At 36.5% G+C, this 26,050-nt stretch overlaps 1 protein-coding gene across 1 annotated transcript in view; it reads right to left on the bottom strand.

Moving 5' to 3' along the window:
* LRP1B (LDL receptor related protein 1B) overlaps positions 1 to 26,050 on the bottom strand; it is a gene marked incomplete at its 5' end in the record, with an annotated part of 5,941,474 nt that overhangs the window by 1,214,861 nt on the left and 4,700,563 nt on the right. The window contains one exon of the mRNA XM_044073672.1: positions 8,593 to 8,722. Within this exon, the coding sequence (XP_043929607.1) occupies positions 8,593 to 8,722 (130 nt within the window). The remainder of the gene's footprint in view (positions 1 to 8,592; positions 8,723 to 26,050) is intronic.

Genomic DNA, 26,050 nt, shown 5'->3' on the forward strand with positions numbered 1-26,050 from the left:
TGAAAAGCAGTTAAACTTCCTCCTCTGGTAGAAATACTAATGCCGCTAAGGTCTTAACAGGTAGTTGGAAACAAAAAGATGAGTTATATAACACAGCTAAACCTAGTGACTGCACCTTCCTTCAAATATTCTGTCCAAGGTGAAAGAAATACCGTTTGGATATAGTGCCATTCACATTTAATCTAATACTCTTAACCACAGAGATTTCAAAATCACAAAGAATATACCTTAGGTTAGCTTCGAAACCTTGAGCAGTCAATAAATCAAAGAGACAGTGCCACATCACAGTATAGGACTTTGACGACTTCTTCGGCATATGACAAAAGAACAAAGGCATCGTCTTACTGTATCTGCCATACTTAACTAGCCGATTAATACTGTACAACTGCCTACACAGTGTTCACTTATTAAAGTAAATGCTGTCCATTAGCGAAATGGTGGCTCTACTTAGGTCAAACAGGTTATTCAACGTAATAAACACAACTGTCATGTTAGTTACATTATCAACCAATGTCTTTTCTATAAAATATCCATCTTTTAATGGAAAGTTATGCACATTTATATTTTCTAGAGTTAACTGATCTGCAGCATCAACTTGTATAACCTTCTTTCTAATTCTAGTGATTTGCTGCAAAAGCACATTTCTATTAGGAAGAGTTGTAGCAAAGCCTAGTGACATAGATGCCATGACATCATCAACAAAAAGACAAGGTGTATCCCTTCACAATGCTGCCCATTGCTTTTACTCCCTACATATACATTCCTATCTCAGAGGGATTTCTGGAATAGTTGTGCGATGTAGATTTAGTCAACTGTTCTGCATTAGCTGCACATACAGTAACTGCTCTGCATTTGCATTTATCCCTGCACTTATACTTACAAGCCTAGTACTTTGCGGATTTATAAGTTTTTTCTAGTTGGTAGGGAAGTCCATCCAAAATTAACAAATCCTTTCCTTTTTGAGATTTAGTAGCTGTATACACTGTTCCAATTCTGCCCGGAGCGCCATACATTGCATCAACCATCTTGTGCGTCTTTTTTTTTTTTTTTTAAATTGGTACTTTGTGTGTCTGCTTAAAGCTATACACACATAAATAGCCTATTCAAGTGTCTTAGTTTAATGTTTATTCACTGTACTTTTGATGTTATGACATTTGATCTTAAAAACGTCTAATATTTAGCACTTATGGTGATGTAATCTCAGCTTTTTAGTCTTCGGCATTTAGGTAGGTCAATCTACTGAAGTAGATCCATATATATATATATATATATATATATATATATATATATATATATATCTATATATATATATATATATATATATATATATATATATATATATTTATATATCTATATATGTTCATAGGTTCATAGGTAGGTACTAGGCGGCTATCGGCCCAAGGGCCTACGTAAGCCTAGCCAGCAAGGTACCATAGCTTACACCACCCAAGAAAGTTATTTTCCTGTGCCACTGTCCAGCAGAAACAGAGAAGTGATCCCCGGGGTGTATTTCCTATTTCCCATCCACTCATCAATATTTTTCTTGAAGAGTGCTAATGAAGAACTTTGCTTGACATAGATGGGTAGCTTATTCCAGAGTATAGGAAGTCTCTGGGACAGGAATCTATCCCTCCAGCATGTCCTGTTTATTGTGGTGACAAGGTTTATGTCCCTAGATTGTGTAGCTCAGCTGGATTGGGATTTCTTTAGGTGTAGCATGTCCAACAGCTCTGGGTTTAACATAGCTTTATATGTTAGGCAGAGATCACCTCGGAGTAGGCGATATGCTACGGAGTAAAGCTGTAGTTTTTTGAAGTGGTCAGTGTAGGGCATTTGTTTGAGGCCAGTAATCCTCTTTGTGAGGTACTTCTGTGGCCTTTCCAGCTGCTGCTGCAGATGTCTTGTGAGGTACATTCCAAAAGGGGCGTTGTACTCTATTATGGGTCTAATGAGTGACGAGTAGAGGGGAACAATTACCTCTTTTTTCCTGGATGAGAACCCTTTTATGATGAGGTGTGCCACGTATAAGGACTTCCTGACTACTGTGGTGATGTGTCTATCAAAGGAGAGACTACTGTCCACCTGGGTCCCAAGGTCTCTTATCACGCATTTGGTGTTAAGTAGATTGCTGCCTATGTGGTAGTTCATGGGTACAGAGTTGTTTCCACTGCACTTTTTGGCATTGAGCTTGAGGCCATGGCTCTGACACCAGGCATCTGTCTCAGTGAGGCCCTTCTGTAGAATGTCCACATCATTTGGGGACTTGACTATGGCTCCTAGTTTGCAGTCATCTGGGAACTTCGTTAGCCAGAGGCCTTCTGTGTTAGCCTGTACTTCAGAGAAGTAGATACCAAACAGGAGAGGTCAGAGGATGGAACCCTGTGGTACTACACTTGTCACTGCTTTGAGGTCAGATTTGGAGTCTGCAACTTTTACAGTGTGGGTTCTGTCAGTGAGCCAATTAGCAACCCATCTTGTGACGTAGAGATTTATACATAGTTTAGTGAGTTTAGCAATAATTCCAGAATGGGGGATGGTGTCAAAAGCCTTGGCAAGGTCAAGATAGGCTATGTAAACCACCTTACCCTCATCCACGGCTTTGGTGACTGCCTCAAAGAAGTCGATCAGGTTCAGGAGGCATGATCTGCGTTACACAAACATGAACTGGGTGGGATCTAGAGTTTGGAGAGTTACCAATGTCTTTGTTTATGAGTTCCATGATGATAAGTTCCATGGCCTTGCAGACCAGGCTCACCAGGCTAATAGTTCGATAGTTCTCAGGATCAGTGGTGGCTCCCCCTTTGTGGAGTGGGATAACTGTTGCTGTGCACCATTCAGTGGGCACAAAGCCTGATGCGAGGCTATTATTGAACATGGTGCTTAAGTGGGGAGCCAGTTCGTTCTGAAGTTCGTGTAAAATGCAGCCTGGGATGTTGTCCAGTCCCGTGGATGCTGTGTGTTTGGCTTCAGAGAGCACAGCTTTTACCTGCGTAATTGTGATTACAGGGACTCTGCATTCTTCCTGTATAGATATGGGCCCTTTAGGGGGTGAGGGGGGTAAAGTTAGCATGGAACCTATCTGCCAGGATGTTGGCAATGTCAGTTGGTTCTGTAATTTACATGCCTTTGTGCTGTAACTCAGAGCAGATCTGGGTGTTGCCATCTAGATTCTTGACATAGCTATAGAATGCTTTCTGGTTGTCCTTGGATTTAGTGGCAATTTTGTTTTCGTAGCTAGCTTTGGAGGATCATATTAGAGATCTCAGCTTATATACATACATACACACACACACACACACACACACACACACACACACACACACAAATACACATAGATGATAGATAGATAGATAGATAGATAGATAGATAGATAGATAGATAGACAGACAGACAGATAGATAGATAGATAGATAGATAGATAGATAGATAGATAGATAGATAGATAGATATAGCTATATATCTATATATATATATATATATATATATATATATATATATATCTATATATATATATGTATGTATGATTGGATGGGTAATAGGAAATTCAACCCGGGAATCACTTCTGTGGCTCTGCTTGACAGGGGCACAGGAAAATAATGTTCTTGGGTGGCGAAAGCCAGGGTACCTTTGGCTAGTCTTATATAGGCCCTAGGGCCAATAGCCTAGTACCTACCTATAAACCTAGCTCTATATATATCTATCTATCTATATATATATATATATACACATCTTGCCCCTCTAAAAGGGGCAAGAATGTCAAAGAATTTTTTTACAGGAATAGTTGTGTGACGAATAATTTAGTAGATTCTGAAAAAGGAATGTTTAACTGTGCTAACTGTAATTATTGTAAGTATATTATGGAAAAGGATAGTATAGTGTTGACAGTTAGGAATTCTAAGATTAAATTACATAATAGATTTAACTGTAAATCTAAATATGTTGTTTATATTGCTCTTTGTAATTTATGTCCTGTGTTTTACGTTGGCAGGACCATTACCGAATTTCATATGAGAATATATGAACATGTAAAAGTCACAGAAACAATTGAATTAAGTAATATTTTAGGAAAATGTGAAAAAAAAATATGGAAGTTTAACATAATGTATGATTTGTTTTTTCTGTGATTGAGCATGTATAAAATTTTGAAATGAAAGTTTTTAGCTGAAAATGAATTAAATTGGAAAGAGTGCTGCTGGCAGATAAAATTAAATGCTTGTGTTTTCCCTGGTTTGAATGCTAGGAAGAACTTTAAAGTGGTAAGAAAAAGGAAAGGGTTACTTCACTGAAGGGCATTGTTGTCATGTGACTTTAATTAATTTAAATAGTGTTTGAACTTTGTACAACTTGGTATGATGAAGTTCCACGTATGGAATGAAAGCGCTTACCAGTTGTTTGTCTTATAAAGTTATTAAAAGTTATTGTGTTTTAATTCGATTCATATTTTATGTTTATTATATGTATTGTATTATTTGACAACATCATAATTCCAAGGCATTCATTCCATTCGTATATATATATATATAAAAAACAATTGCTCAGATTTCTCTATGGGTTTAACATGTGCATCATACTTTATCAGGAAAATGGCATCATATTGGCCATAAAAGAAATCCTAATCAGTAACTTCACAATTCTTTAGTCTTTTAGCATACTCACCCAACAAAACTGACAGATTTCTGAAGTTGCATACAATCCCTTTCAGTGATTAAGCAGTTATTTTAGCATTAAGCCATAATAACTCTTTCTTTTACACATCACTGTTCTCCGATCAGGCCACAGCTCCTCGATCTACTGCATTACTACTTATTTTCCGAGCATCACATCATCTTTTTTCCTAAATTCTTTCTACATCATTGTAAAATGACTCTTCCCCAAACCAGTACTTGCAAATTCAAGTCAAATGAAAAATTTTAAAAGCAAAAGAGTATAGATTTTTTTTAAACCTGCGACAAGAAGCATTCGACATTAAACCAGAAAAAGCAAATGATTACTTAAGCATAGAACCCACATAGATAAAGAAATATGAGCATGTCAAAACATATTGATGCAGATACTTTTCATCAAGTTATAGATTTTATCCATTTATTTTGGTACATGTTACTATTATCCTATTTCCTTTTTGGCTTGCTTGTGTGGTGACTCAGTTTTTGTGCTCATTGGTGCTGTGTGATTTCTGGTTAGTTTTTGTCTAGGTTACCACTTTATACATTCATTAACAGCACAGCCACATTCATGCTGCAGATGTCATTAAGGTGCTGCTGGCACATGTTCAGGATAATCAAATAATCTTTGCTTTCTTTCATTTTCATCTAGAAGTAGAATATACAGTTATCCCTCCATATGAATTATATTACTTAATGATATACATTATACTGCTACTGTTCTTTTTGATTATTATTTTGCATTTGCATAATTTTAATATGTTATGTCAATACGGGATATTAAGTAAGTATATTAGTAATTAGTATATTTCTATAATTTAATAAAGTACTTACTGGTCACATCTACCTCTTTATAGTGCTAGTCACCTTGGACCAAGATAAACAGATGTTATTATAGCACACAATTTAGATGGTTCAGTTTCTCATCCATTCATCATGTTGTGTCTGGCTATGTCTGAAGAGAGTCAAGGAGCTACTTGATTAACATTTAAGGGAAGTCTACATCCAAGGTACAGAAGGTTGAAGCTCTTAATGTATCCATCTTACCCGTGATTAACTAATGGCATGGGATCTGCTGATACTAGATGGTGGAAGGATGGCAGTGAGCTGCTGATATTGTCTTGACCATCCTTTCAGGAGGGGGGGGTGCCTACGTTCACTGTGATCTCACGGCAACAGCAGCATTAAGAGCCTGAAGAGTTCCTTGTTGTAAACGGTACACCACTTAGGTAGGATGATGTGCATGGTTGGAAGCATTTATGTGTCTTCTGTAGACAATGACTGCAGAACTCATAAGGCTGCCCCATAGTGGCAGAGGGTTAGGGCAAACTCGCTGGTAGCAATATTATGCTGCACCATCTTCCTCGGTCTCCTCACTGGACCTAGACATGGATCAAGTAGCATCTGGGGAAGGCTAACATTGGTCCAAAAGACCCAGGAAACACAGAAAACAGTTGCTGGTTGATGGTCAGCTGTGGTTATAAGAATTAATTAAATAAAATCACGGAAGTCTAGTCCACTGAAGGATTCTTTGAGGGACATATGTATCTCACCAGCAGGCAATGATTGGCTTCTGTAAAAGCTTTGTTCCTTCCAGTGGGTGTTTGTGGTGTTTTTTCCTTAATGTGTAGGCTGTCACTTAGGCCTGGATCCTTTGAGGCTTTTTAGGCAAGGCAGTTTTTTTCTCAAAATGCATAAAAAACAGAAAATAGGAAAATGTGATATGAGGCATTCCACATAACACATGGAAGACGTGCCTTGGATTTTCTCTATGAGTCAACAGTGAGGCCTTTCAATTTGAGTCAGATGTTTGAACAAGTACATACAGAAAGGGGTATCATATTTACTATGAGTTTGATAAGGGAGAAATAGACAGGGATAATAAGTTCCCTTGACCTAAAAGATATAGCTCTGCTAATAAGTCTAGGTAGCCATAAATATTTCCTAATAACAGTAGATGCATGGTGGTCATTGTCAACCTTAAAAATACACCAGTAACTAATCCAATTATTAAAGTCAATTATCTTTCATTTTATTGTGGCATCTCTCTTGGTAATGTCACGCTTCTGCTCAAAACAACTTTTCTACCAACTTTAAACAGCCATTCTAAGAGCTCTACTGAGTCTTCCTTCATATGACCAAAGAAGTGTGTCTCAGGTCATTCACTCCCAACTACACAATGATCATTTGTTACACCCAACAGGTCTAGTTACATGGAGAAGACAGATCAACTTTTACTTACTTAGGCAGGCGATTGATGCATCTGTGAGTCTCATTATGGAGTCAGTTATGCTAAGGACAATATCAGATGTATTGGCTCAGCTTTGCTGCCTTAAAAAATAGACTTCAATTCATTTACCTTTAGATTAACAAACATACCGTTATATATGTAGTTCTTCAGGGATCCATGTCAACTGACTTAGAAACATTATACTGAAAAGTCATAATACTAAATGTGCAATGTTGATATATCAACATGCTGAAATGTTAAAAATATTGACTTCAAAATATATACTTCCCTACATATATAGAAAGCTGGACTTGCCTCATGTAGGTCCCATGTTAGTGCTTGTTCCAAGATTCACAACCACAGTAGTGATATTGTTTGTTGACTGGCTGTGTACTGGTGCAGTAAATGCACATATGTAGAATTATTATGCTGTATGTATTATTTTTGAGGTCTATGTCAGAACAACGAAAAATCAAAATGTCGAACACTCACATGAGCGAATAATCAGGAACATGAAATCGCTATAGTGGGGGGCTGCGCACCCACACCATTCTAAATATATATTCCTACTCTGAGATTGCACTACAGTGAGAAAAGGGCAAATATTCCAATCTTCACTGTACTGCGATCCCAATAAAACAAGATTGACTTCCTGATTATTTGTTCACGTGAGCAATCGACATTTTGAGTTTTCAGCGTTCTAAAGTAGACCCTTATTTTTTTACCATCAATATAACTGTGCTTCATATATTTTCTGTATGAATGCCTATTTATTTCCTTATTAATTATTTATTAACAACTCTATTCCAACTTTCTCAGGACAGTCCAAAGAACAGATGAAGTACTTTACAAGTTATTTACAAACAGTAACAATTAATAAATACAGATGAAAATGGAAAAAAAATTAAAAAGAAAATAAAAAAGCAAAGCCAATATAAGGTAAATTCACACAATCCACATGCCCATATACATATTAAACTGAGAGAAGTTAGTTCATCATTGTAAAGTTTCTACATTTTGATATTTCAGGATTTTGCTTTCAGTATTGTGTCTTTCAGTGTTCTACTATTTAATACCTTGTCACATACCCAATATTCAGATAGAAGAGGGATGTGTGTGTGTGTGTGTGTGTGTGTGTGTGTGTGTGTGTGTGTGTGTGTGTGTGTGTGTGTGTGTGTGTGTGTGTGTGTGTGTGTGAGGGTGAGCAGTTGCACATGGGTATACACATATGTTGTGCATATGTGCTTATGTTTAAATCATTTTTAACATTTGCTTTTTTATAGTGTTTTGGCCAAATAAATGCTGGTGTTTAATATCTGTGTGACTGAACAAAAAATTAGAATTTATATCAGTGGTACCAAAAGTCAAATACTATTCCTAGGTGTTTCACAGGAGTTAAGTGCTCAAACGGCTTGCCACACTGTAACAATACAAAAAATGCACTCCATATTTTGAAAAGAAATCTATTGTTACATATTTTGTGAAATCTGATTAAAACCTACCTTTTTGCATAATGCATCTACTGTTGCTTTCTATGCACTTGTTGCAGATTACACTGCCTAATTGTTGCTGTCTCTGCTAATAAACAAACTTTTTTAAAATGTATTTTATGTCTAACTTTACAGACTTTTTTCTAAGGCTCATTGGCACTAACTTGATATTCATTCTGAAAAGCTAACCTTCTCATTTCTCACTTCTCACCTGAGTCACAGTTCTTTTCATCTTCACCCAGCTTGCAGTCCTCCTGTCCATCACATCTCCATTTAGATGGTATGCACTGACCAGTTGAACACTGAAACTGGTCTTTAGAACACTTTACTTCACACTGTCTCTGTTGAAAAAAATCACAGTTCTTTGGAAATTATATTTTTAGTTACACAGTCATGCAAGTTTTGGCAGCATTTACATATCATAAGCAGAGCTAGATTAACTAAAATTTAATAATACTGAACCTAAACATATCATCTGGTATCAAAATTCCACTAACAGGGACAATTAAATCTCCATAATCATTCTACCACATCAAGGAGTCAATGATTCCTTCAGCATATCTGCTGCAAGTTAGATCTAAGACAATACTTACCTTTCTTCCTCAATATTTTAGTAATTCAAACATACTGTTATGAGTGCAGCATTAGCAGCTTTGAAAACTGCGATTCTACCACTCTTCTACATTTAATATCTTAATGAACACACACCAAGAGCTCTTAGCATTCTACATCAGCTATGGATGCTAACAATAAAAAAAAGATTATTATGGTTCCAAGACGCTTGCTTCACGCATGCCTTTGCCCCATATTTCCATATATATTAGAGAATGACTATGGAGATGTTTTCCTTTCTAAAAATGGTTACATTCTTTGTAATTCAATGGATAAATGAAATACAACAGTATATGGCACTTTAATTAAACATGGAGGCATTATTTCAATCTCATACGCACAGTTGCTTAAGTCCTACTTACCTGTAATAGTAGATGTTTGAAGTTTTTGTTGCCTCAGTGGCATTTTCAGTTATCAGCCAAGGTAATCCAGAACTGACCAGCTCTCAAAAACCCAGACTCCTCTCCCTCTCTCTTCCTGAATCTGATGACTAGCTGAACATATCTTGAGAGGGAAGTCTTCAGCTATCACAGGAAGTGAGTGTTCATGCTTTTTGCTTCCAGAAAGAAGGGGGGACGAGGAAAGTACCTGAATCCAGAATCATCTAGCAAGAGTAAATTTACAGCAAATCACAATTTATTTATTTTATTTTTCATGTGTAATTGGTATATTCTGACTGGACACAGGCTCTTTTTCAGCAGATGCCTGGGGAGAAAAGCTCCACATACAAGATACAAGTACCAGATACAATGCAATTCAAATTACGGTTTGAAGAAAAAATCTAGAATGTAAAATGTAAACAACATACAATGTACAGTACATCAATGCAGAAAGTTTGAGAGTAAATATGGCTGATAAAAGGTACAGGTTGCGATATATAAAAAAAATACAATTTATGAGTTATATAATTTGTGGTCGGAGGTGACCCATAGCATACATAGACTTATATGTAGGGAATATGATATAAGACCTGTTCTGGTATTACATTCTAGCTCTATGTTTGAGAGTTACTATACACTGGGAGTTTATTTATTTCACATTTATTAACCTGGTTGGTCCAACTGAGCACATGCCCATTTTCAGTGGAGAACCGAGGAGAAAAGCTCCAAAAAGTAATTATTTACATAATAACACAGAAGTAATAATAGCATAACATACAGTATGCAAAACTACAGTATAGCTGAAAAAATATACAGAGATGACAGAGAAATATATAGAAATACATATAGTTTGTGAACAAATACAAAGAGGAGTTTACAATTTTCAGTCAGGAATTTTTGAGGTTAGGTAAATTTGGCAGAGGTAGAAGGATTAAAGAGAAAGAGAGTGCTCAGGTAGGATCCTGGCAGGGGTAGATGCAATTTGCCTAATAGAATAGTTTCAGTTCTTTTTAGAAGTTTATTGCTTGTGTGATGTTTCGCACGTTAGAGGGTAGGTTGTTCCAGATTTTTGTTATGGATGATTTATATAGGAGCTTGCCTATGTTCATTTTGGGTGTATATGTTTCTAGGAGAAGCTTCTCTGAGCTGCGAAGGGGAAGAAGGGGGAATAGTATGAAACTAGATTGGTGAGAGAGGGACAGGCAGTGGGTTTATTTAGTATGAGGTGGGTTAGATGTAGTTGGGATAGTTTCAGATGGTGGGAGAATTCAAACCATTGTAGCTTGTGAAGAGCTATGCAATGGTGGATAGGGTTAGGAAAGTTGGCTGCAAATTTGGCAATTTTATTATAGGTCTGTTCTAGCCTGGAGAGTAGGCAGGATTGAAGGTTGGTCAGGACTGGTGATCCACAGAGGAGTCTAGGAAGGAGATAGGCTTAGGCCAGGCTATGTCTAGAATCAGCAGAGAGTAATTTTGAGCATACCACATTTTTGGTAAGCTTTTTTAATTGTTTGGTGAATGTGCAAGTAGAATTTTAGTCAGTCAACAATAGTTAGTCCTAGTAATTTTTTTGTAAGTGTCTACATTAATGATGGTATTATTTAGTGAAGAGATGGAAACGGTAGCCTTGAGGTGGTCATTGTTTTTGGGGAGAAAGAAGTAGCTTTGTTTTTTGGGGGTTTAAGATTAGCTGATTATCTTTTAGCCAGTTTTCAACAAGAAGGAAAGATTGGTGAGTGTGTGTGTGTGTCTGAAGTTGTGAGATTGAGTTAGAGGATGTAATCAGACTGGAGTTGTCTGCATAATGTATGAGGCTAGAGAGGGGGATGGAGGAGTACAAGTAATTAATACAGATGTTGATGAGAAGGGGTCCAGGAACAGAACCCTGGGGTACACCAGTGTGTATAGGTAAGAAAGAAGAGCAAGAAGATTGCCATCTGACTGACTGTAGCCTGTCTGTGAGATAACTGGAGAACCATGAGAGAGTTGAGGTGGATAGATTAAGGTTAGCCAATTTAGTTAGGAGTTTGGGGTTTGATACTGCATCAAATGCCTTAGACAAGTCTAGAAACATACATGAGACTAGATTAATGGTGTTCTTAGCTTAAACGATGGTGTTGTTGAAAGATAGAAGGGATGTAGAGGTGCTGTGGAGAGGTCGGAAGCCATGTTGGGTATGGGGGAGAAGGTTGTTTTGGAGTAGGAAGTTAAATATTTGGCTGTGAATACATTTTTTATTGGATCTTGGATAGTGGGGAAGGTATAGCAATTGGTCTGTAATTGGAGTTGCCACCTTTGTGAAGGGAGATAATGTAGAAAGATTTTCAGATTTTGGGTACAATACCTTTTTTAATAGATTGAGTAATAAGAATAGAGACTGCATAGGTGATGGAGTTTGCTGCAAGCTTGAGGAAGTGAGGAGGGAGCTTGTCAGCAGATGAAGAGCATGGTTTAAGTTTGAGAAGCAGAGACTTTATGTAGAAAGGATTAGAGAGAACCTTCTGTTGTTGTTTGCAGATTGGGGTGTTAGTTTATGGGGTGATATCCGGGGGAGATTATAGCCCATATTAGTAAATTTGCTGATAGATGCTATAAAAATCTGGTTAAGGAGAGAAGCGGTTTCTTGGTCAGGGAGGTTAGAGTAGGGATTGGGAGTTTGAGGTTTATCAGGGTGGAGGATAGAGTCAATACTTTTCCAGAAGTTTTTAGAGTTCAATTGAGGAGTGTTCTTGTTTTAGCATAGGTCTTTTTATCATTGCATATTAGTTTCTTAGTATGGCTCCTAAGTTCTTGAAATAGTTGGATGTGGGTGGGGGATTTACTTTTTAGCCATGTTTTTCAGGCATTGTCTCTTTTATGCATTAGTTTGTGAGTGTCTTTACTGAGCCAGGGGGTGTAGTTTGATTTTATTCTTATTTTACGTGGGGGGGGGGTTAATGAGTCTAGGGTGTTTTGGAAGATGCAGTTAAATTCGAGTATAGCATCTTAAACAGGAAGAGTGTGCAAGATAGACTAGTTAATGGTGGAGAAACTGTCATTGAAAGTGGAGGGGTTGAAGTCTCTGAGTTTTCGACAGACTTTGTACAGATGTGATTTTTGTTGTTGGGGTGGGTATTTCTGTATACTGATGGGTAAGTGGTAACTTAGGGCATCAGGAAATGTTGGGTTGTTATAACATTGGGGGTGATTACAGAGGATCCAGTCAATTGCCGCGCCTTGATTGGAGTGTTTGGTGAGTCTTGTAGGGGTGGAGATAAGTTGGATGAAGCCAAACTAATTAGTGCTTTGGACAGGGGAAGGGGTCCTGAGGGCTTTCCAATCAATATTAACATCTCCTGGCAGTATAGTTTCATAGGGTAGGTTTTGATAAACTCAGAAAAGTATATTTTTGAGAATATGGATGTTCTTGCCAGGAGGAATATAGACAGCAACAATGACAAGATTTTGTGGTTGTTAAGGTGGTAATTTAGTGTTAGGATTTCTGCTGGGTGAATATCAGGTAGGTTAACAGGAATGGGGGAAAGAGAGGTGTTGAGAGTAAAGAACTGCAACACCTCCATGTTTTATAGTGGTCCTGCCTACATGACAGATATTGTAGCCAGGGGGTAAGATATCAGAGTTTGGAATATGGGGTTTCAGCCAGGTTTCTGATAGTACAAGTAGTTGGGGGGAATATTGGGAGATCCAAGCATTAAGGTCAGTGGTTTTATTAGGAAGGCTTTGAATGTTGATAGCCATTATGGATAAGTATTTGTAGGAATGTGGAGAAGGACAGGAGAGGGATGGGGTGCATTGTGTGAGGGAGTATTGGTTAGTAGTGTAGGAGGGGGGATTAGTTGGGATGGGGCGTTGATAGAGTTGGCCCAGGGTTAGGGTGGATATCAGATGTTTGTAGGAGGATGGTATGTTTTAAATTGGGTTTTGGAGGGTCATATTTTTTTGAAATGAGTGCATGTTTATGTCGAAGGTTATGGGGGAGGAGATAACTGGAGTATTTTGTAATGGAAATAGTGACAGAAATAGGTGTTGTGTAATGATGAAGAGATGGTATTACATGCTGTGTTTGAGTGGGTGTTATTGATACAGGAGGAGGTAGATGTTGATTTGAGATAATGAATGTTGGTATGGTATGATGTAAGGGTAGAGAGTAGTAAAAGAAGTGATGTTATTATCAGATTAATGAGCATGGATAGTCTGGTAGGTGGAGGAGGGGATTAAAGTTATGCTGTATAAGAATGGAGAGGAGTGTATGGTATGTAGGTAAAGGAGTGAAGGGGAGGGGTAGGAGAGTGGGTTGTGGCTGTAAGGAGAAAGGGGGTGTGGTGAGAAAGGGGAGAGGAAGAAGATGGCAGTGAGGTGTGTATATGGTTGTAGTGTGATTGGATAATTAGCGGGTGGTGACATGATGGATGGAAAATAAATTTAGGTTATGTTGGGGTGGGTGGGAATTGGGGTTAGTGTAGGGGAGTGGAGTGAGCCCAAGCATAGAGGGCAAATGGAACGGGATGAAGAGGCAGCAGAATGTAACAGAAAAAAAAATCAGTCTAAGCTCCAGGAGGTCCACAGGTATGTAGCCTGTTTCATTAACAAAGGAATGGACATGTAAGGGATTAGCACAAGACAAAAAGGTAGACCAGGCAGAAATAGTGAAAGTTACACTTCTAGAACTTTAACATAATAAAATAAGGTAAAAGCAATACATGGCAAAAGGAAAAAGAAACAAAAGTGCTATGGTAAGGTAACTTAATGGAGGGCTACCCGGTATCACGCTCGCCCAGAGCAGAGTAAAAAAAAAATAACAGCAGAGCCTAATTTTATATAGTCAGCAAGCTGGTGTTTAACAAAACCACCTACATGCACTACAAGATGGGATGGTGAGAGCCATTAAACTGTTGTGGCTATTCAAAGTGATCCTGGAGTTCTTAATCTTGGTGATATATAGTATTACAGTAAGCACAAGTAGTTGAGAATGTCATATAAAAAACAAATCCAACAACAACCAAATCAAAGAAGCTGAAACCCACCTCAGGTATAAACAATGTAGGGGATGCCAGGTCAGAAATGCCACTGAGACAGAGAGGAATTTGAACATCTACTGTTACATGCAAGTAGGACTTATGCAATTGTACTGTGTTCATCATTCCCACTGCCTTGCTGGTATTTTGGTAGCTTCCCAAACTTCACCCTACCTGGAAGACTGAGGGATAAAGATGGAAAAATAATCCAGTTTGTAGTGCTTTTTAAAGGTATGAACAGAGGACCATATTTCTGCATTTAGAATGCTTCAAGAGTCCACCCCTTTCTACTATGTCACCAAAGGGGGTAAGGCCCTAGTTGAGTGAGACATAACCTTGCCTGGAATAGATTTACCATAGTGAAAGTAACAGAAAACGACAGCAGAAGACAACCATCATGCAACAGTTTACTTTGAGACAGGTTGACCTTTCCTACCACCACATATAGGGGACAAACAGGTTTCCAAAATTCCTAAAGGGCTTTGTTCTATCAAGGTAGAACCTGAGCTGCCCATGTGCATCCAAGGTATGCAGAATCTTTCATCCCTTGTTTTTTGGATCAGAACACTGTGAGATGTATGGCATGATTCAATGTAAATTCAGAAACAACACTAAGCATGAATGATGGATTAGTGCATGACACAACCCACCCTTGTTAAAAATCAGATAGAGTTGGCCAAGCATGAGAGTTTTCATCTCAGAGGCCTGCACTTTTGATGACCTACAAATGAGTAAAACAATCTTCTAAGAAATTACCTGTAAGCCTGAGAGACTGGTCCAAAAGAAGGGAAGGTCAATTTATCAAGAACAAAGTTCAGATCCCAGTGAGGAGGAATTTGCCTTTGAGGCAGTCGCAAGTGCAACACATTTTTCATAAATGGTCTGACTACAAGAAGAAAAGAAAGATGAGGATCCATAGGCAGAAATATTTTCAGACTTGTTTGGTTTTATAAAGTTACTTTTATTTGGGATTGAGAGAACTGAGTGTGGCCTTTGTATATTTTGAAATAATTTACAAGCTCCTAATAAATGTAGCAAAATGCTTTCAGTGGATCACTCCACCCACCCACCGTGATGTAGGGGCTTTGTCCCTTATCTTCTTGCTTAGTATATCTTGGATGTAGAACCATGACCAAATGGAAATCATCATTTAAGTACTGAGCAATATGATAGATTGTGGTTTTGATGGTTAGTGATACCTTAACTGCACATTGGTATGGTATAATGTGATATATATATATATATATATATATATATATATATATATAAATCTTATAGCCAGATGAATTTGGTGAATCACTTAGATGGATTATATATATATATATATATATATATATATATATATATATATATATATATATATAAATATAATATACTGAAACTGAATTTAGAGTTTCCAAAGAAATTGAAGACTGCATTATGTATACAGATATAAGATATAGTAAAGTAAAGATAATATGTGTGTGTGTGTGTGTGTGTGTGTGTGTGTGTGTGTTGTGTGTGTGTGTGTGTGTGTGTGTGTGTGTGTGTGTGTGTGTGTATGCCTGTTTTTTGTTTGTGTGTGTGTGTGTGTGTGGTGTGTGTGTGTGTGTGTGTGTGTGTGTGTGTGTGTGTGTGTGTGTTGGTTATGCATATTTGAAAGTGTGGGTATGCATGCATGTGTGTGTGTGTGTGTGTGTGTGTGTGTGTGTGTGTGTGTGTGTGTGTGTAATGCATGTACTGGCTCAATTAGTTTTCACTGTGAGATCACAAACAGTAGGGTTAGGAGATTTTTCTTATTCCCCACCGTTGAGCAATCTCAGTGTTAGTATGCAAAATCATTGCTTTATTTTTAAATAATGTTTTCAAAGTTTTGTTGTTTTTAGTTTGAATTTTTTAGACATACTGAAATGTTGAAATTAAGAAACTATGTGGTCCCACAAAAATTAGTGAAAGATGAATACTCGATTATTCCAGGAATGTCAGTGAATTTGCCTCAAATATCTCATCCTCACTGTAACTGCTGTCAAATATTTTCTAAGAGATGTACTCTGCAGCTTTTGATTACTCCATACTGAGTTGTTAGGCTGTCCTTTTTTTGTCCTTCACTGTATGCTGAAAGGAAAAAGATGTTGCATGTAGTAAGGAACTGTTATTTTAATCAGAAGCATTCAAAATAAGGAAAGCTCCATTGCCTGATTGTCTCCTGAATAAAGTATGCAAACATTGCAATGATCATTCTTAGGATCTTTGATTGAGGGTCTGTATATACACACGTAGATCGGGAAGATAAGGATTTTCCCTTATACCCTTAGAACCAAGTGGCTGTCACAGCTGTCCTGAAACTATCAAAGTATCTTTAGAATGCAGTACCTATAGGCCTATTTTTATTTATTTATTTTTATTTGACATTTGTTGAATGTGATAGTTCAACTGAGCTAAAGCCCTTTTTTACCGGAGGCCCATGGAGAAAAGCTCCACAGTAATATACAAGTTAGTCAATACAATAGAACTATAAACAAACATTACAGAAGTAAAACATTGTGACACTTGCCAATTATACAGAGAATTTTCATATACGCAGAGGTACAAAGAAAAAGGCAAATACAGTCACGTCACGTCATGTTATTTGAATTAAGACAAGTATATTTACTGTAAGAAACACCATTGCAATAGAGTGCAAGATAAAAAGCTTGTAAGTAACTAGGGAGTTACAAAAAAAATAAGGAAGACTACTGTTAGTGTTGGAGATTAACTGAGATGTGAATAAGTTCTATAGGGAACTTTGTTGTTGTTGTGTCTTTCGGCTTTTCCCGGTTAGGGGTCGCCACAGTGGAACTCCGGTCCGCTAATGATTGACAGTAGATTTTTACATGCCAAGTTGCCAGCTCTGACATACAACCTTCAATGAAGGTACGCCCATTCATGCATGTCTCCACACAGAAGACGCTTTAGCTGAGAATCGAACAGGACATCGTCTTACTGTAGAAATAGGATCAGAAAAGGATTAGGTAATTAGTAAGTGATCAGTATGGTCAGGGAAGGTTATGTGGGAAGGGAAGTTAGGTGAAGGGAATAGAGAAGCAGAATAAGGAATGAGTTGAACTAAGTGAGAGCTGATAAGGTAGGAGGAGATGGAGGAGAAGGGAAAGTTAGAAAGTAAAGAGTTCAGGGAGGATATTTACAATGACATGTCCAGGTACTGTTTAGGTAATCTTTTAGAGCTTTCTTGAATTCATTAGTCTATTTCAGGTTGAAATGTTGACTATGTGGCTTACATGTATATGCGAACGTCTATAACAAGCTCTCTATTGATTTCTCTAGTTGTTCCTAATACTCATGTTCGATGTTCCGTCCTAAAGTTTCCAAACTCAGGGCCCACTATGGAACAGTTACGATATTGCCAATAGAGATAGTTCAGACTAAAAAAACCCCATTATTAAACCAAATATTTGGAGATAGCTTAAACTCCAGACTTCCAAAATATCTAATATGTAAGGGTAAAGAATTTCAAAATCTACCAGCTCTATGATGAGAAAAGGAACTTAAAAATGAAGTATTAAATTGAGGTAATCTTACAGACAGTTTTTCTCTCTGGCTGTATTATTTTTAGAAGTGATTCCTAAGGATGAAGCTAGAGTTTCATTTGGAAGAAAATGAAATATGAGGATTAAATCACCTCGCAAAAACCTATACCCAATAAAGAACAAAAATGAATGCTTCAGTCACCTCTTATACGACAGACAAGAAATCCCTGTAATCAATCTAGTAAACATTTTTTTGCAAACATTCTAATTTGTTCAAATGATCTAAATTAAATGAGAAAAATAATCTACAATGTGCAGTAATTGGTCTGATAGCAGAGTTATATACGAATATCAAAACATTTTCATCTCCACTAGAAACATTTGGTTGGATGCCTGTTTCTAACTCATAACATATTATCTCCCCCTATCAGATATTCGTCAAATTTCAGTCTAGAATCAGCCATGATCTCCAAGTCCTTCACATGGGTAGCTGATATTGTAAAGGTGGGTATCTAGAGCATAAATATATCCGGTATTACTGACACCAAAGTGCATCACCAAACATTTTATAAACATTAAACTTCAAACCTCTTGATATTGACAACTGAAAATGGTACCTACATAACATTGAATATTTCCTTAGTTGTTGATATTCAATACTATACTCAGCACTATTTTTGTATGATCTGCAGAATTGTTGAGCCAAATCTTGTCTTGAGTTGGAGCTTAGACATAAATAGAACAAGTTTTAATGAGCCCAAGATGGAACCCTAGGAAACCCATATAGCAATTGGTTTATTCTTAGGGAAAAAAAACTTCTTGATCTTCACAATGTATTTCCTTTCTTGTAACCAGTAAGCCACTGACAGTATAATATATGGGATAATTTCCAGTGTCTTTATTATTCCAAGTATTACATTATGAGGCACTGTGTCAAAGGCATTTCAAAACTTCAACTACATCACAACAAGTACAAGACCCAAACCACCTGCTATGTTTTTGAAAAAGCTAGTCATGTTCATAAGACTCCAATACCCTGCTAAGAACCATGTTGAAAAATATGGAGTTGTTACTTAAAAGCATACTGGAAAAGATGACAGACTGAATGCTTAAAGCATTTTGCATTTTCCCCTTATGCAAGTAAAACAGATGGGTCTATAGTTATCAAATGAACTGCAAGACTGACCACTGGGAATAAGCACCACAATCGCCTCTGTCCAGATGTGTGAGATATGCCCCCACTGCCAAAGTTCTTTGTTATAACTCAGTTAAAATAGTATCAAATTAAGCATCTATGACATTCAGAAAATAACACATCAGGTCTGGCAGGAGAATTGGTTTAAAGTTATTTAAGGCTTTAATTAGAATATCATCAGGAATTACTGGGTATTCTCCGTTCAACCACATTACCCATCAACCTTGTTATCGCAATACTGGATACTACATCCCTCTCATATGATTTTAATTGATTAAATAATGCCATATTACTGTTCTAGAATTTTCAACCAACTTCATTTGATAATTATTTATATTGATAAAAAGCTGGACAGTAAGCAGTCAAGGTCAAGACAATAGACAGAAAGTATTAGTTCATCTAATTACTGTTCACTGTATCAGTTTTAGCATAGTGATCTTCAATCTAGATTTCAAAATTAATTTTAATGAATTAGCTTAACTGTATCCATTTGCTACTCTAAATCATTTGGACCCCCTCCACCAATATATATTTTTACTCTGTTAAGGAATCTATATGAGGAGTTTCTTCCTATTTAAGACCACGATACCTTCTTCACTATATTTTTTTGTGGGATGAGATATGTGGCATGATTTCTATTTCTGGTTCATATGCTGAGGAGGACATAATTTATGACTCTTTCCTCAGTTAATCCTTATGGGCATAATAATTCTCACAATTTCAGAGCCTACAAACTGGCTTGCAATAGTTTTGTAAGAATTTCACTTAGTTGCTGTTCTATCACAGCCAAATTAACATGAACAGATCTTCATCCTAGGCTCTTACTTTCTATATCTGACATGCAGGCAGAAATTTGGGGGAGAGGGTTACTATGGAAAAATTCAAAAACATTGCTACAAATGCATTTCAGTTTCAATTAGATACACTTAAGACATGAATATACAGAGTTACTTCATATTATAATAATTGGTTGAAATGTATCAATCTGTTAGAAAAAATGCATGATAGTATAATAAATTCCTTCTCACACTTCATCTTTTTTTTTTTTAAGACGATGCAAGTTACTTATTGAATATCTCTTTTCCTTGTCACTAGTAATTGTTGGTCCCATAAAATCTACTTCTTCCATCAAAATCTGAATATTCACCAGGCAATACCTTCATTTCTTCTTTAATACCCCTAAAAAGGTGTATTTTTTTGCTGTGGTGTTAATATTCCAGACAGCTGTTGGGAATACTGTGAAACACTAGTAGGCTCAGTGTAGTGAAGAAGGTCCCACACTTGCCTCAATCCTGATCTCTAAAAAGGAATAAGGGTTGTTTGGTGCACCTCAAACTCCTATTTTAAGGGGACTGCCCTCCATCCTTAGAGAATGTTACATAAGGATGTGGAAGAAAACAAAGCCTTCGTGCACATTGGATGTAACTGGTGTAGAAGTAATGTTATATGGAGGTGACAGATGTTTCACCCAGAATCATTTAAAGCAACAGATTATGGTCAAAGGTTACCCTATATTAGGATGCTATAGAGTGATTCATACCCAATCTGCTGTAGAGGCTAAGGATAATGTTTAAATAATACCTGTTTTCTTGGTTCTCCTATCACATGTGAATGTGATTGCACTTCTGTTTAGTGTTCATGTTGTGCTTCATTAGCAGACTGTTGGAAGTCTGCACTTATCATTTCTCCTTGAATGAATTTTCTGTAGATAATGTTCATTTACAGATCTATTCTTTATTTAGAAATTCTGCACAATGTGAAATAAGTATGCTACTTTCCTTTTGTATAATGACTACCTTATTTTTGTTGTCTGTGTTGCATATCCAAGTTTCCACTTCCTTGATTATTTTCATTAAAAAAAATCACATAAATAGATAAACAGATAATTAGACAACTAAGAACACGTTAATTCATTCCTGTTCTGTGAGCATATTTATTTCTTCACAGAAAAGAAATCAGAACTTTTAATACTTACCAAATGTTTGTCTTTATGGTATGGACTTCATGTCTATTTAGGTTCATAGGCTGGTACTAGGCTATTGGCCCTAGGGCCTATACAAGCCTAGCCTTAACAATTCCCTGGCTATTTCTTCCCACAATATTTACTTCTCTGGACCCCTGTCTAGCAGGGTGACTCGTGTGATCCCTGGGGTAAATTTCCTATCTCCCATCCATTTATGGTAATTTGATTTGTAATACCGTTTTCTTTACAGCTATTTTTTGCTAGATGTGTATTTTTGTGTGCCAAAATAGCTTGCATATCATGGAAAACAAACTATGTTGTTGCTCAATAGGCTAGTAATAAATAAAATGTTAACATAAAAAAGAGTAAAGGAAGTTGCCAAAACAGACATTACCACCTACAATTCGTTATACTTTCTTTATAGCTATAATATTTCTAAGGTTGAGAGTACACAATTTCAGAAAATGAAAACATTCAATTTTATTATTTTCCTGCAACTGAGTGAACTAATAGTGGGGTTTTTAAGCTACTATGATATATTTAATTTAGCTCAAAATTTCTGAAAAAGAATTGTTTGCTTTTTTTAAACTAAAGAAACTTGCATAAAGAAAGTTATCAAATGCAGTTTTGAATTGCAAGCTTTGGTGACTTCCTTCTTTGCAAAAAGAAAATTATAAATGTAAAAGCTTCATATCTAAACCACTAATAGTCTGCATGCTGACAGCTTCTAAAATGTAGGACATACAACAAGCAGCTATTGATGGCTAAACTACCTGTTTGTTAACTCTTCATCAGCTCAGTGCCACAGTGCACAAACTGAAACAGAAAATGCAGTACACAGACTATACATTTATATATGTCCCATGGGCCTCCACTTCAGGAGGTTAAGGGAGTATAGTGAAGACTCCAGCTTGGCGGAGTTTTTCTTTCAGTTTTTACTGAATGGTTTGTCTTTGTAACCTTTTAACCTTTACTTGAAATAATCATAAATGGAATATTGATACAGCATGTTAGAAAGAATTTCTTGAGAACACTGTTACGAGTTTAGAACTTATAAGAAATATGTTTAGTACCACAACTATCTTTACACCTGTTCAGTGCATATCTAATGGTGCATATTTCTAATAATCCCAATGTGTATGGCAATAAACATCATCAATAAACAGTATGCCCATGGCTCATAAAGGTTATGCTTCAGTGAAAGTAGAAAACCAGATCAGTAACACATAAAAGTTAAATTAACCCTCCATATCCAAATAAGTGAATGCTTCTTCTTCTTCTACTGTCTGCATTTTATTTTACCTTGCTCTTGTGCTGTGCTTTGTTTATATTTTTTTACTCCTAGCATGCAACACAAAAGACTCCCCTTTGCTTGTTTATATCTTACTGGAATATACCTCTTCAAGCCTATCAGTTCTTCTCCTTTACCTACTGTAAATCTCTTTCTTTATTACAACTCCACCTCTTCCACATTTTCAAACATAGCAATTTGAGTGTACAGATTATGGCAGCCATGTGGTTTCTTCACATACCCAATGGCCTGCATCATCTCAAAGATTATGTATATTGTTCACTTCTGCTGGCACTTAAGATATCATCATCTACAAAAATCAATCAATCCGTTATATTGCAGCTCAAAGAAGTCCTCAGGAACCATCTATGCTAGTAAGGTGAGTGTTTTATGATAGAAAGAGTCCTTGTTTTTATCTCCTGACTGCTGACCATGCCATCATATGACAGCAGTGAGGATCCTTGTCAGAGTTCTTAGACACAGACAAGAGAGATTCTTGCCTTCTCCTATCAGCAAAATAAAGGTATTATTTAATGTAATATTTTTTTACTATCTGCCATCCCTTTTTACTTTTACTATTTTTTTATTAGCTGCCATCCCTGAAAAAATCAATAGGTTTATATTGCATGAAAATATTTTATTACTAATGGATCATTTATTATTATTTAAAACTCTAAGGTTTTATTATGTTGCTTTCACAGTGATTCTCTGTTACAGGAAAGAATTTCAAATAAAGCGATGTGTGAACTGACCATTAATCATAGCTTATAATTAGTCAAAAAACAATAACCCGTATTTCATTCCATTATAAAAAAAATGCCATTAGCTGCTGAATGTTTTAAAATAATCATCTGGATTACAGGGACACAAACCATGATATTTTCCATATCAAAAATCCATCAGCTAAAACGATGTGTGTTTATGTGTGAGTGTGTACATGACCACATGCACAGGAGTGTGTGCATGTGTGCATGTGCATGTGAGTGAGTGTGAGTGTGTGCATGTAATTGTTTGATTTTACTGCATCTGTGCAGGTTGTGTGCTTCTGAGTATACCCAGCGGATAAATTAGCTCTGCACAAAGATATAAGTATGCAACAGCCAAAAGTCAAAAACTTGTATTTCAACCTTTGTTACACCTGCAGCTCTGCTCGCCAGTACTTTACCCCACATTATCTAAATGATAAAAAATCTTGATTTGCAACTATGTTAATTTAAACTGAATCAAGACATGGTCAGCAATAGACTGATCATATACATCTTCACCGAATGTAATAAGTAATTTGAAGAGGCAATTCTCTCTGAACAGAGGATGTATATTTACTATAATAACAGATCATACATGTATGGAATTATCCAAAAACTTACTACAACAATTGGCCTATGTACTGGATCTATGAAATACACATAATCTAAGAAACTTCAAGGTAACACAGTTAGTAATTCAATTAAAAAAGCAAAAACAAAATAAAAAAAGAAACAACTAAAAAAATATTTGAACTACTAACAGAATGAAGTGAAAAGAACAAAACAGCTCATGAAAACTAAGCAGTAGACTGCAAAATTGAAGCAGGAACAGAATTATAATGTTTAAGACTCAAAGCATATAAAGCAACATTTTAAATGCAAATAAAAATACTACAGATAACTTCTTGCATGTAGCTATCTGAAATTCTAATTACTAATATTAAAACAGTTGCACTAAAGGACAGGTAATGCAGTGGTACATAAATCAGGTACAGAAAACAGAATATAAAGGAGGAGAATGGAAATAAAAACCCAGGATGAATTACTGTTTGAAACACTTTTTCAAAAGAACAATGAACGGTCATTGTTATAGATAGCAGTAAACAACAAATGGTCATCTCAGTCCTTAATGAGTTAGAACAATGGCAAATAGATCACTTGTTGTAACTAGTTAAAGTCAGTAACAGCAACACTGATATTGTTCTGAGGATATAGTGAATTCATAGCAGAAAAGCTGTATTGAAGACTATAGTAAAGCATCTGCTCGCACCTGAGGTACTATAGTAGAAAACAATGCTGCTGAGAATAAGAATAATGACATATCAGTCTGTGTATTGAGATTTTGTGAGCACATTAAGTTTACTTAATGGAATGAATTGGGAATAAACATAGCAACGATCCAGCTCACTCTTGTGTAGTAATACTACACGGTTAGTACTCACAGATGAGTACACTACTCACACTCCAAGGCTTTCATATCCTTGCAAGCATGAGTCATGAACTGGATTTGTGCTGATCACATCTAGCCAGTTTAAATCAACTTGCAATGAATTGCCATCTAAAAGGCATAAATGATGATTATCAAGCCTGACAGTAGTGCTTTGAGGGAAATGATGCTTGAAATGGAATAAAATGTGAGCTTATATATATGGCATCTATTAGAATTAAGCAGCAGCTATGATTTTAATGAGAATGTAGATTTTAGTGATACAATTTGAACAATTACAGATCCTGGGTGTAACCCTAATTAGAAGAGACAGGCAACCTCTACCCTGACTACGTGTGTTCTTTTACCTAAGGAGTGTTTTACAAATAAATTACATATGGTATAAGAATGAATGCTTTTAATTTATTTATTATTTTACATAAAATACTGCTGAATGCCTTAGTGAGCTCAAGACAGTGAGTCAGTACTGCCAGTACTTCATCAATACTCCTCTACCTTTTCAAAGAATGCCTCAAGAGTTGGAAAGCAATGTCTTTCCCTAAAAAATACATGCTATTCAAGTCTACAGGAATATCTCCCTCAATTCATTTTGGATAAGCTTAGTAAGTTCAGTTATGATCTGCCTCCAAAAGTTTAAACAGAATTCAGGTAATTTTGATGGTTGGTGTTCCCTCTAAACTGCACATGTGCATGACTGAGCATTCCCAACAAGATCACTGTAGATGTCATCTATCTGGCTGTTCACATGCACCAACAATAAAGAATAAGAAGTTTTTATAGTGATTTAATTGCTCACAGGCTTTTGTAAACACTACTTTTAAAATACGTCACCCACAGAAATGGACACCCTTTAAAATCCCTTATCTTCCCCTGTGGTGTTGCTGTGTGTAAAGGATAATGCAGATAACACCTCACTGGTTTAGAGAGGTTCATTACATAGCAGCAGCGATATGGCTGCTTCTAGGTGTCACTGGCAGGAATAGAAATTAACTTTATCATTACTTGGTGGTTAAGTGTGAATTAGCATTTAAAAGTAATTGGTCACAAAGGTGCAAGTTATTCAAGGAAAACCTGAATAGGTAACCAGGATGTATTCATGCATACAGAGAACACAGACAAAACATATGGTACCTTTGCACAGAGCAACACAGTCATTATGACGGAGATAGAATGCTGCAATGGAACAACATTGCAATAAAGCAGCAAAGCAGAGGAGAATATGTAAACATTTTAATCAGGATGGGAAAGAGAAAATTAGAAGATTAAAAACTGTCAAGAATACTGACTACAAAATCCTTACAACTATAACCAAATACAACATTTAGAGTGTAAAATCATGTGAAGGAGAATTTGAGATTCACAAGAAAAAGTTTATGACAAGGAGTGGACATATATAACAGACTGAGGTGGTCCAAATTTAGAAGTAAAATATATAAGAAGAGGTTGCATGAAACTTTCTCTTCATTGTGTTTTATTGTGTGGCTCACAGATACTAGATCTAATGGACTGTTACA

Source organism: Protopterus annectens, chromosome 6.part0, assembly GCF_019279795.1.
Source record: "Protopterus annectens isolate FY-2018-M chromosome 6.part0, PAN1.0, whole genome shotgun sequence".
In the NCBI taxonomy this organism is placed as follows: Eukaryota; Metazoa; Chordata; order Ceratodontiformes; family Protopteridae; genus Protopterus; species Protopterus annectens.